Raw genomic sequence first — 13,587 nt, 5'->3', positions numbered from 1 at the left:
GAACTGCAGTGCCAAATTTGGGTTAATGGGTATATAGCAATTCCAAAAAAGTACATTGTAGATTTTTTTTTTATATATATAAATTATAGGCTAAAACTGAATGATTTTAAATAGTAGCTTGATCATGTTAAAAAAAATAGTTTAGCTGAAAAAACATGTTAAGTTGAAATATGGTAATGCAGAGTAGTTACCATTTCAAAATCTTGTGTAGGTCTTACCTATTTAAATACACCTCGACGAAAGGCGCTTTTTTCAGTAAAACACTTACTGAGTTGTGACTTCTGCAGTGTCCTGTTCAGTGTGCTGTACTGTAAATGGAGTTAGCGTTTGCCTTGCCATTTGAATAAAATTTGGCTCAATATGGTGCCGACTTTTTTTTTTTTTTTTTTTTTAACTAATTATACATAACCAGCATTGGTAACTTTTTTGCAAATCACATTATATTTGCAGGTACTCAAACCCACAGTTTATTAGGACTATTATTCCCGGCCCCTGTAAGCCTGGGCCACACCAAAAACAAACAACAGTCTTGCACTCTCACAGCAGCACCTTCTGCTGCTTGATTTTCACCTTTTCTTACTCTCCACCGCACCGAGGCTCATTTTAACAAAAAGATTTTTGTTTTCTGCTGTCTGCCGTGCTTCGTACTGTATCTGGAACTTCACCAAACGTTTGTGAGTCGAATTGCATTATGGGGGAAATGGGAGCCAAGACCTTACCATGTTATAACCGATTCCACACTATAACAGGTTGCGTTATAACAGGGTAGCACTGCACATAAATGCAACATAATATTTTGACTTACTGTATGTAACAATAAAATCAAGGTAAGCTTTCTGGTGTTTTATGTTAACTATGTTGTAACTGGAAGTGCAATTAAAACAAGCTGATTTTAAGTAAGAAACAGATTAATATAAAAAAAAAAACACAACCCCAGTTTACATGAGTGAAATGCATTATATATTCTGAATACTGGGTATACTGGAATGGTATACAAACAATAAGCAATTGTTATATAAGGCATTAGTTTTGCCCTGGTTCAAAACCTCTGATCTAGGACATTATCTTTAGAAGGCTACCAGTGTGAAAAAACTGCAGTAGACTTTTTGCACCAGGAGACTGGTCATTAGCTTTAGACACCTTGCAGTTAATAAAATAGTTTGTTTTATCAGTGTTTCTCATTATTGTTTTGATTCTGTGCCTGACAATTAGCTTGTTGGTTGAGAAACTGAAAAAAGAAGATTATCTGAATGCACCAGAATACATGTAACATTTTCAAAGTGCCAATCCCTGTTTATGGGACAAGGGCCTACAGTTGTTGGCTGTTTTTCATTTGCTTTTCATTTCAAGGTGAACTGCCCCATAGGGTTATTAAAATATATATATATATATATATATATATATATATATATATATATATATATATATATATATATATATACAGTTGTATGCAAAAGTTTGGGCACCCCTGGAAAAAATGTATGCTACAATGAATCTTTCAGTGAACAGAAGTTGATCTGACCTCTACATGGTACAAAGTTAAACATGACACCTTTCTGCAAATTTTAATACAGGATTACTATTTATTTGCATTTATTATAGATTCAAAATAATAAACAAAAGTAAACATGGCGCGTGCAAAAGTTTGGGCACCCTTTTGGACCATTCTTAATTACTTCTTAAAAAGATGATTACTGAGGTCCAGAAAGGTTGATTCACTCATTAGGGCTTCAATTAGTCAGGTGAAGTCAATTCCAGTGTTGAACTATTACTTCTGAAGTAACTTCATACCTTCTAATCTGTCAGACTGTGATGGTTGTTCTGCCTGGTTTCAAAAACCATGGGCTCCTCTAAGCAGATGTCTGAGGACCTGAAAATGAAGATAATTGACTTTCACAAAACAGGAGAAGGCTATAAAAAACTCTCTCAACGCTTCCAGCTAGCAATTTCAACTGTCAGAAACATTGTCAAGAAATGGAAGTTAAATGGAACGGTTAAAGTCAAGGCAAGATCTGGAAGACCAAGAAAAATATCACATAGACTTGCCCGAAAACTGGTCACTGCAAAGGACCTTCAGAACAGTTTAGCTGACACTGGAGTAGTTGTTCACAGGTCCACAGTACAGCGTACCTTACACAACAAGGATCTGCATGGGAGAGTTGTCAGAAGGAAGCCTTTTCTACGACCTCATCACAAAAGTCAGCGTCTAAAGTATGCAAAAGAAAACCTTGACAAGCCTGAAGCTTTTTGGAACAATGTTCTTTGGACTGATGAAACGAAAATTGAACTTTTTGGCCACAACCAAAGAAGGTACGTTTGGAGAAAAAAGGGTGAAGCATTTCAAGAAAAGAACACCTTGCCAACTGTTAAGCACGGGGGTGGCTCTATTATGCTTTGGGGTTGTGTGGCAGCCAGTGGAACCGGAAATATTGTGCGGGTGGAAGGAAGAATGGATTCAACTAAATATCAACAGATCCTAGAAGCTAATGTTCTAAAGTCAGTCAGGACACTGAAGCTGAAAAGAGGTTGGATATTTCAGCAAGACAATGATCCAAAACATACCTCAACATCAACCATGAAATATTTACAAGAAAGAAGGAGAAAGGTTTTGGAATGGCCGTCACAGTCCCCAGACTTGAATATTATTGAAAATCTGTGGGGAGATCTCAAACATGCAGTGCATGCCAGGAGACCTAAGAATCTTTCTGAGCTGGAAGAGTTCTGCAAGGAAGAGTGGGAAAAAATTCCAAAGGCAAGAATAGAAAGACTCTTAGCTGGCTACAGGAAACGTTTGGAAGCAGTTATATCTGCCAAAGGAGGTGTTACCAAGTACTAAGTGACAGGGTGCCCAAACTTTTGCACGCGCCATGTTCACTTTTGTTTATTATTTTGAATCTATAATAAATGCAAATAAATAGTAATCCTGTATTAAAATTTGCAGAAAGGTGTCATGTTTAACTTTGTACCATGTAGAGGTCCGGTCAACTTCTGTTCACTGAAAGATTCATTGTAACATACATTTTTTCCAGGGGTGCCCAAACTTTTGCATACAACTGTATATATATATTTATTTAAGAAAGTTCTCACCTTTGTAAGCCCAAGTTGTTTTATTTAACTTAATCATTTAGCTCATAAACAGGATACATCCTTTTATTTTAAGCATCATCTGGGTATTTGTATTGAGAGATTTTGGTTTGTGTAATCTAGTTTTTCTCATAACCAATCCCTCTGTTACTTCTGCAATGGTCAAAAATATTTTTCACCAGTAGATGGCACTAGTGCATTGAGTGCTCTGGCTCGCCCAGCTCAACTGACTAGTTTTTGAAAACTATGTTGGTAGTCCACTCCTCTATTTGAAAGAGAACTCTAGACTGCCTGTGATACTGTCTGAAATATTTGCCTTAGAGGATTTGCACATTAGTGTACATGATGTTCAAAGACTCTTTCTGTATATAAAACTAAAGCAGGACAGGTAAGGGAATCTTTCTTGAATTTCTTAGAATGTGAAATGAATTAGGTGTTAGTTAGGTTAAAGTTTTCAACTTCACTTTTAAACTGTATTTCTGAAGTGTTTTGAAAAATTGCCACTAGAGGGCAATTGTTATTTTAGTCCCCTGATTATGGATAGAGATTTTTACTAACTTAGTTTGCCACAGTTGCAGATGGAGGCACACATTAGAGTTGCATTCCCCAGTGGTTATTTGTAAAATCAACTCACTTCAGAATTTAGAAGTGATTGAAAATGGAGAGGTTTGCTGGAATTGTTAGTAAACATGGTAAAAAAAATATGTAAGAAGAAATGACAAAAGAGAAAGATGCACATCACACATAATATGTTATTAAACAGGTAAGAAATACAATATTCCAAACATGTTATAAAGTACCCCATTCAAGAGCTAAATTGAAAGGGTCTGGTGATGTTGCAGAACTCCTTTAAAAGTTTTAAAGCTGGAGAAAAACAGAACACACATGAACGTGTGTGTGTTCCAGATTCTGTTTTTTGTAGGGCATTATTATTTACTTACCAGTAATTGTTCAAGAACAATGCTAAAACAATCAGGACTATGTTTAAAAATATATAGCCACAATATACACTGTACAATAGGGATGCAGGTCCAGTCCACCTCAAGGAAGTCCGGTCCAAACAGTGGACCGGTATGTGGCTGGTCCACCATCTATACCAGTGGTCGGAAATTGGAATCGATATTGCAAAACACTTACTGTTCTGCTTACTCGCAAGAAAGTCATGCGGGGAATCTCCCATGACAGCCCCCTTGTGGTAATATTAAACTGAAGTTCAGCTCTCACTCAGCCCTTGATACAGCCCTGCCGGGAGGCATCTGCAGGCCAGACGACACCTGTCTGCGGGCCATTTGCCGACCACTGTTCTATACTTTATACAAACACTGTGACCACTAGCTGTGTTTTAAAGTGGTTGGAACAAGGGCAATGTCGCAAACATGCATAGTGTGTAAAACACTGCATACTTCCAAGCAGTGGTATAACTAGACTAATGTAAACTAGGGGGGGCAAAGAGGGGCAGAGGCATGTTTTTTTTGGGGGGGGGGGGGGCTTGTGCTTGTGTCCTCTTATGTTCAATGTTAATAATAGCTAAGTCACTGAGACGGCTGTCAGACATTGTATTGCGCAGCTACATTTTTTAAAGTTTCACAGCTGAAAGACTCTGTTCAAAAGCAGCGCTTGAGACTGGAATTGTAACTCCAACATCACACATGCGAAAGAGTTCACGGGAAGCATCTTTTTAAGATTCAAGAAATGTTGTGAATTGTAACAAGGTATTTGGTTTTTCATTACAGGCTGCAAATTTTCGTTCCATTAAGTATTTAGTGACGTAGTTCATGCACCAGGTCTTCACTGTCAGAGCAGAATGCTTCAGCCTATGGCCGCACTGCATGCTCTTAGAGGATGAGCTTACTCCCTGGATCTAATGCCTGAATGCTAGTCATTATGGAACAGTTTTCTTTTGAAAATCTACGATTTATTTCTGTGATGATTGCATCAAGTATGGGGTAATAGACATTAACTCTTATTCGGTTTCTTGCCATTTCCCTAGAGACACAGAATAGACTGCAATCACCTTTCAAGTTGTCATAAAATGTAGGGTACACTAAAGCTCTCCTGCCGTCTGACTGTTTCACTTAATATTGAAACCAAATTGCCTTAATACTAACTGTCTATGTAACCTAGCTAATTTTTGAACTGTCCAATTTCTCTAAAGTATATGTTTAAGATTTGGGGCAATGCTATTTACATACTTTAACTATTGATATGACATCACCCACAACTGTACATAGTGGTTCATGTAGGCTATGAGTCATTTACATATGAAGAACGCCTTGCCACAAAGTAATGACAATTGTATAATATAGTATGAACTTAGATTTCTTAGGAAAAAATTGTTAAAAGTTTGGGGCAGAATGATTTGCATACTTTTATTGACCATTAAAATGACATCACTCACAGCTACAGTGCCTATAGGAAGTCTACACCCTCTTTCAAAATGTTCACCTTTTGTTGCCTTATAGTCTGGAATTAAAATGCATTAAAATTGTTTTTTATTTTTCATTTATCTACACATCCTACCCCACAACTTCCAAGTGAAAAAATATTCTAGAAATTTGTAGAAAATTAATTAAAAATAAAAACTGAAATAGCTTGGTTGGATAAGTGCTCAGGTGTAACCAATCGCCTTCAAAATCACACACCAAGTTAAGTGGCCTCCACCTGTGTTAAATTGTAGTGATTCACATGATTTCGGGATAAATTCAGCAGTTCCTGTAGGTTCCCTCTGTTGGGTAGTGCATTTCAAAGCAAAGACTCAACCATGAGCACCAAGGCGCTTTCAAAAGAACTCTGGGACAAAGCTGTTGAAAGGCACAAATCGTGATGGGTATAAAAAAAATATCAAAGGCCTTGAATGTCCCTTGGAGCACAGTCAAGACGATTATTAAGAAGTGGAAGGTGTATGGCACCACCAAGACCCTGCCTAGATCAGGCCGTCCCTCCAAACTGGATGACCGAGCAAGAAGGAGACTGATCAGAGAGGCTACCAAGAGGCCAATGGCAACTTTGCAAGAGCTACAGGCTTTTATGGCCAAGACTGGTCAAAGTGTGCATGTGACAACAATATCCCAAGCACTACACAAATCTGGCCTGTATGGTAGGGTGGCAAGAAGGAAGCCATTACTCAAGAAAGCCCACCTTGAATCCTGTTTGAACTATACAACAAAAACACTCAGGAGATTCTGTAGCCATGTGCCAAAAGTTTTGTGGTCTGACGAAACTAAAATTGAACTTTTTGGCCTAAATGTAAAGCGCAATGCAAGGGTGTCTGCTAAGAAAGAAAAAATAAAATAATAATAATAATAATAATAACAATAATAATAATAATAATAATAATAATGTTATGGGCATGTTTCTCATCGACAGTTGTATTGGAACTATATGATTAGACCAAGAGTGGGCCGATGGCTAAAGGAGCTGTCCTCATGTCTTGCAGTGGAAAAGTTAACATATATAGTGAAGGGGGAAACAAGATGACTTTTGGAATATCCAGGACCCCGTCATACAATTTTTGAGTGATGGAAACTATTCTGATAGTTTGAGAATGTGTAATGACATTCTAGTTAATTGTAGATATACTGCTGTATGTATGTTACACAATTCAAGCATTGCACTACATAGCTCCTAACTATAAGCCTGTAGAAGGCATGGCAGTAGAACCTGAATAACTATGATTTGCACCTAGATTGTGTAGAAAGAAAAAATAAATAGTAATGGTGATGGGAAGTTGCTCTGCGGTCCAAACAGTTTGAATAACTTGGGAGTCACTCAATAAGATCTTTTTCTTTTTAATCCCTGTGGTGTTTGTTTATTTCCCTTTCATCTCAGTTTTTTTTTTTTTTTGGGGGGGGGGGGGGTCTATTATTATTATATTATTATAAAGCACCTTATTAGTGCCATTATTAATGCTTTATGTTATAGTTAGTTTATAAGGTCCACTAATAAACACTTTATTAACCATTTATTAATGATTAATATATGCTACATAAATATGAAAGAGCAAGCTATAAATATCCATAAAGCCATTTATAAATGAGGGTTAATAAAGTGTTTATTAGTAGACCTTATAAAACATTAATAATTGCATTATAATGTTCTTGAAAAATCTCATCTCCTACACTGATTTGTCCTTAATAAAATGGCTTTATACATATTTATAGCTACAATATTACAGTACAGCCACAGAAGAGGTCAATGATAGAAAAAGGCTGGATGAGCAATTTTCCATATTTTCTGTTCAAAAAAAGTGCTGTAAAGTGACATTTTCATGAGCTGTGGCAGCCTGCCACTTGGTACAGTATATACTAGAATAGGCATAAGAATGATGGCTTCATTTCCAGTGTAGTATGCTAAAATGTGTCTGAGTTCTTTAGTCTTGTGTGTAATAAGGAATCTTGTCATGCTATTGTGTGTGTGTTTACAGGTTTGTTCACTATACCTTTGTTTACATTAGGTCCATTCCATGAAAATGTAACTTTTCTTACATTTTAAGGAATAGTTATAGATTTCTATTGCTGCACAAATCTACCTGTAGTGCACATCATGACTAAGTAAGCTCAGGTATGTCTACTCTACCTCAGCACAATAGGAGTCTTAAAGTCAAAGGACACCTATAATAAGTCTAAAGCATTAAGCCTCAAAACAAGCCCATGTATTTTACTTTTTAGTGTTTGTTTTGGATTTGAGCGTAATATTATCTTCATCTGAGAATCTCTAGGTTAAATCCTATGGAGATGAATTCCAACATCATTGTCATCAACATCATCTACTTTCTGTGCCAAACTTCCATGAACAAGCTCTACTGCTAAAATACACGTAGCTCCAATCAAAATGTTATCAGGAGTAGAATCTAAGCTTTGTATATCAGGTTTCACAACCTTAATTAGCGCAGTTATGCAACATTCACTTTGAAAATGCTGAAGGCACAACCTATAGAGTGCCCCTCTTCTCCATGTTGGTCCACATGTATTGAAGTCCCCCAGTACTCTGTGTGCTGAAATATTTTACTGTACTCTGTTCACCTGTCCCACAGTTTTAATAAAGCAAGATGGCACAGCATGTATTCAGTGGAGTTCAGTGCACTAGAAAGGGACTCTTTCTAGCCTACAAAGGACGCATTGGGGACTCAAAGCTTTGGGCCAGAATGGAGGAGAGAGCTGCCAAACAGCATTGTGCATTCAGGAACTTTTCTAAGTAAAGAAAATGATTTGAAATCAAAAATGTAATTGCAATGTTAAGGAGTGCATTGAATATGGCCTGGATTTTCCAAGTTGAAAATGCCCCTTAATTTAAGTTATATATCCCAGTCCAAGGGACTTGCAAATTAATGCAATTTAAGAGTAAAAGGAAAACATGAACAGGTGTAATTACAGAAAGTTTAAACATAGAATCATAGAATCACAGTGGAAAACAGTGCCCTATGCTTCCAAAGCAAACAAACAAGATCTTCAGTCTGAAAAGTCTCCTGCTTATTGTGCAACAGGTTTGGTACAAATTATTGAGTGTGTGCAGTATCAGGGAATGGATGCAGACAGTATTATATTGTGCTTTTTTCCTGCTCGGTCCTTTGTGTTACTAACTCATCATCAATATAAAGCAGAAAGTTGAATTTGGATTAACATTTCTGCTTCTTGTCTTTGGCAGCATATTCTCCTGGCTTTCAAGTTCATCTTGATGTTTGTTATTCCTGATGTGCCGAAAGATATCCGCACTCAGCTGGCTAAGCTGGAGTTTGAATCCTTGGAGGCTCTTAAACAACAGGTAGGAGCACTGTTCATTAACTGATTGCGCCTGTAACAGTCAATGACGTACTATACTGCAGCATCTGTGAAACCTGTGTTTTCAGCCATGGTGCCATGAATATTGTCTAGATACAAATACAAAAATATTGGAAGGTAACTTTTTTATTTTCCTATGTGACTGACATACACAATAGCGTCTCGTTTATGTTGTTTTATATTTTTGGAAGATTAAAATGTCTCTAGGGTGATCGGGCAATTCAGCTCTTTCTTTTAGATATAAAGCAGAAGTAGGTCATCCTTTCAGAACTCCTGTATAGTACAATACAATCACCTACTTCCCAAGATTTTGATATACTTAGTTTCCTTAAGGGCTAAATCCATTTGGGTTGAAGCAGTTAATTTCTTATGTACTTTTTCCTGATAACATCCACATACCTACTGTGCTTTTGCACATATCTTAAGGCCTGTGTGAAGGTACCAGGGTAAAAAAAATACCATGAGCTCAGATTCCAATCTTATTTAGTAATTACTGTAACTACCATTATTGGTTCTACAAAACTAAACGTGGGTGCATTTATTAGCTTCACAGCCATATTGTTTGTAGTCAATAAAGCAAATACGAGTAATTGTTGTTTTTGTTTTTATTGTAAGACCAAGTTTTTGTACAGTAGTTCAAAGTAAATGTACAGTTCAAATGTAAGGCTGTAGTTAATGAACACCCCATAAGTTAGCATTAAAGTATGTACAGTATTTATTGAAGGTACTCATGACTTTGAGGTAATGTTGCATTTTACTCACATGGGGGGTCATGTATCAAGATCAACCGACGCAGCGCTAATTTGGCGGAGTGTAAAGTAGAACTTTGCCACAGCACACATTTTACCCCATCCTAAATGTATTAACTGGCCCAAAATTTAATGAGGCACTGCACTCTCCGTTGTAAGAAATACGTTATGACTGCTGCCATAATGCTCTTTCCTGTCAGCTGCTTTCTGACTTTTTCTTTGCGCCCAAATAAGACCAATTTGAAATCGGTCTTATTTGTGGACCCTTTTTGAGCCGGCGCAGCTGTTCTGCCGCTTTATATCATTTTAATGTCACAGACTTCATTTACAAATGAGCCCCACCTACAATTTGTCCATGCATGTAATTAAGGTTTGACATGTCTTAAAGTGCATGGCTAATGAGCGGCGGAGCACATTTTGGTGGTGCTAACACGGCCTTAACTTGCCAAAAATGTCATGATACATAAGGTGCAATTTTATGGCCGGCGTAAACTCTGTGCTATGGCCTTAATGCCATCACAAACGCTTGATACATGACCCCCATAGCAGCCGATCTGATTGAGATCAGTCGATTTGAATGGGACGTCATCAAGCCAAAATCATACCATAGGAATGGGCTAGTAGGTACCTAAGGGAATTAAGTACTTTGTTATGCTATAAGGATGAGACCAGGCCGTAATTCAAATTGTAACAATTTTACCATTTATTAGTTCCAAATACCCACGTTACATTCTACATTGAACGTTATTGTTTAGATTACGTGCCACTATTATTAACAGAGATAGGCAGTTGAGTAGATTAAGTCCCCTGGGGAGACAGCCTCGGGTGTTACACCCCATGTTCCACGATGACCCTGGAGGCATTGGAAGTGTCTGTGTATGCCTTTATGCCTGGTACTGATACTCAAATAGGCTTAAAACTCATGTGACTACAGTTTTCTTTCTGTTATCTTACTAATTATCAGTAGAAATTAGTTATTCAGTTATGCAACCAACCAATAACTGCTCTCTTTTGCAAGGTTACAGTGGTCAATTGTTTATCATATTTCCTCCTTTCACATACATTCTTGCACATGGTTTATCATTTTAAACATAAGTTACCTTTGCAACTCTATTTATGCCAAAGTCACCTTCAGCAAACTGGTTTAACATTACCAATACATTTTATTTCATATGATTACCAATACATTTTAACTCTATATGTGTATTCAAGTAAAATGCTTACCTTACAACCACTTTTAGAAAGTAACCAGAAGGGTATCTTTTCTTTGGATACACGGGTGCCAGGAACATGACCGTTAGCCTGAAGGAACTCCTGGTTTACCCGATTCCTTCAAATGGAATAAGTTCAGCTACATGCCCGAGTTGATTAATGGCAAAACTAAAAATATTAGAAGACTATCATGTTATGCACAGTTCTAAACGAAAAACCAATTTTTTTTAAGAGATGCATATTTTGTTTTCTTTCAGCAAACCCAACGAGCCGCTGAGTCCTTGAAGGAAGACAGGGAGTTCAAACTGAAAGCATTTTAGACACCAAAGATTCGGAAGCTGTTTCCATGAGCAAAAAACAGGACATAAATATATAATGTTTACACTCTTTTCACTGCAAGGAATGGTTATTTATTTAGGTGCCTTTGTCTCTTTCCGTGTTCCATAATCTATTCCATAATGATTTCCAAATGGCAGCATTGGCTTATTTTTTCTTCTGTAATATGTGATTGGTGTAGGTTTAAACTTTAAATAGTGATTTAAATGCCTGGTGTTGGGATTGGGAAAGTGTACAACCAGATATAGACTGTGTTAATTGATGGATGGTTTGCTTTGTATAGTTCTTCTACAAGCTCTGATGTGAAGATGGTTCTGTATAATCTTTTCTCTTTGAAAAGTGTCTGAAGATACTGTTGGCCTGAACTTATTAGGAGTCTGGACAGAAGAGACATGGATAAGAGGGCTGTTATCTCTTTAGCTAGCATTGTATTTTCAGACATGATTCAAAGTAAAAAAAAAAAATTTAAAAAATTGTTAGACATTAAACCAAGCAAGGGGGCAGTGAAAAAATATTCAGGTAAGGAATGGAAAATACATTTTTAATGTTATTGCACCTTTAACTTTCAGAAAACTAAAGTAGTGCTACAGAACTATGAAAAAGAGGTAAATCTGGCTTTACTACGCCAATTACAAAATTGACTTACAAATGCAATATAAGAATCATAAAAATAATTCTATCCAAATATTATAGTACCATTTTTTTTATATCCACCAAAACCCAAAATACAATACCTAGTTTTACCTACAATGTGTTGATATGGCTGTCATAATCTTATGTTAATGCATGTTTAAAGTCAAACCAATACATGTATATTGGCTTTATATAATCGGCTTTTTAACTGTGTGTAACATTTCCTGAAATGGATTGGTGTTTATTGTACAGCTTACAGTAGCTTATAGATGCATCATATATTAAAAGGTATGCTTTTATTTCATACTGCACTTTAATAGCATTCAAAACAAGGACAGTGCCTTTAAAGAAATGTTCACCCACACTTCCTCTAAAGACGTAAGGAAAACTAGCTTCCACTGCAGTGCAATGTCTTGTATATTTCATGAACTATCTATAGTATTATTATAATTCCTGACTTTAGGTAAAACTATTTGGTTTCGTATAGTTTTTACCTCTGTGTTACGAAGATGTATGTTTATTGTGGGAAAAATGTATCCTTATGTTGTGTATATTAATCAAAGCAAACCTCAAACACTATGAAAGGCTTTTACGGTTAAAAACGTAAATATGTTTGTGGGAGGCCTAGAATGACATACGGAGAATCAGATTTCAAAGGAAAAGGTGCAACCACATTTATTTACACAGACAGACAAAAAGAACGGTGCACAAAACAAAAAGATGTATTGTCACTTTAAAACACACTATTTACAAATTGACAGGTCCTGAAGAAAGCATATATTCATAAGTACTGGTCCTTTAAATACCACAGTCCCGTGCTCCCAGTCCTTGACAACTGAAAGGCAGGAGAGAGCTCTGCTTAGTCTGACGAAGAAACACACATTAAGGTTAAGGCTTTTATCCAGCACCTCTGTCCTCTTTCTTCTCTGTCCTGACCGGTGGAGAGGCTGCCCCTTTTGTACACCTTGGCTCCACCCCGTACCCGATTTGCCTGGGCTTGGAACTAGGTGTACCTCGTTCCCCTCCACCAGCCTCCTAGCAGGCCGACTCCTACAGAATTTTAACCCTGTAGTTGCCAGCGCCTGCTGGATGGACAAGTCTCCCATGTTCCCCATGCTGGTGGGAGGAAGGTGAAAGGTTGCAGGGCGAAATACCAGAGTGACCTTGGCATTCACATCCTTCATGGTGTGCAGAATGATGGGGAATGGAAGACGGTCGGCTACGGCCATGACTACGTACGTTATTTTGTTACCAATTTGCAACCTAACTCACGTAGTAGGATACTCTGGCTTCGTTATGGACACAGGCGATGGGTACCATTGAGTACCAGCTAATAGAGCCTTCCGAATGAGCGTCTGCCGACACCCAGAATCCACTAAAGCGCGGGTCTTCCTTTTGCCTACTTTTACCGAGATCAAATAGGTTCTTACCGGTGAGCTGGGCTGGAGAAGTGACATCACTGTCCATTTTGCTGCACTCCGAGCTGATGTGACAGATCTCTTCACATCTAAAGCATATAACCTGGGGGCCAAAGGGAACATCACATACAGTAGGTTTGTCCCGCTGCTCAAAAAGCAGGGGGTCGGGCCCACTTAGGAGTAGGCCGTCTTCTCATAGTCTGTGAGGAACGGACCCCCAACTGGGGTTAACCTATCTCTGGTGTGATCCAGGCCCGCGGGGTGGTGCCTGGGCTCTCACGGTTTGGTCTTGGTGGGCTGGTAGTCTTCACCCAGTCTGTCAGGATTGTGTCCAGAAAGGCCTCGGCCATGAACACACGGGTCCCTCAACCACATACA

General features: G+C 37.8%; 1 protein-coding gene across 1 annotated transcript in view; it reads left to right on the top strand.

Annotated features, from left to right (window-relative positions):
• The window catches only part of ano10a (anoctamin 10a), a 63,172-nt gene extending 51,077 nt beyond the window's left edge, over nt 1-12,095 (top strand). Inside the window, exons 12-13 of the mRNA XM_034000524.3 lie at nt 8,728-8,844; nt 11,080-12,095. Coding sequence (XP_033856415.3) covers nt 8,728-8,844; nt 11,080-11,142 — 180 coding nt within the window. The 3' untranslated portion in view covers nt 11,143-12,095. The remainder of the gene's footprint in view (nt 1-8,727; nt 8,845-11,079) is intronic.
• Nucleotides 12,096-13,587: the final 1,492 nt, after the last annotated feature.

This window comes from Acipenser ruthenus, chromosome 4 (genome assembly GCF_902713425.1).
Source record: "Acipenser ruthenus chromosome 4, fAciRut3.2 maternal haplotype, whole genome shotgun sequence".
In the NCBI taxonomy this organism is placed as follows: domain Eukaryota; kingdom Metazoa; phylum Chordata; class Actinopteri; order Acipenseriformes; family Acipenseridae; genus Acipenser; species Acipenser ruthenus.
Note: the sequence above shows the minus strand (reverse complement) of the source record. Positions and strands in the feature narration are given on the sequence as shown.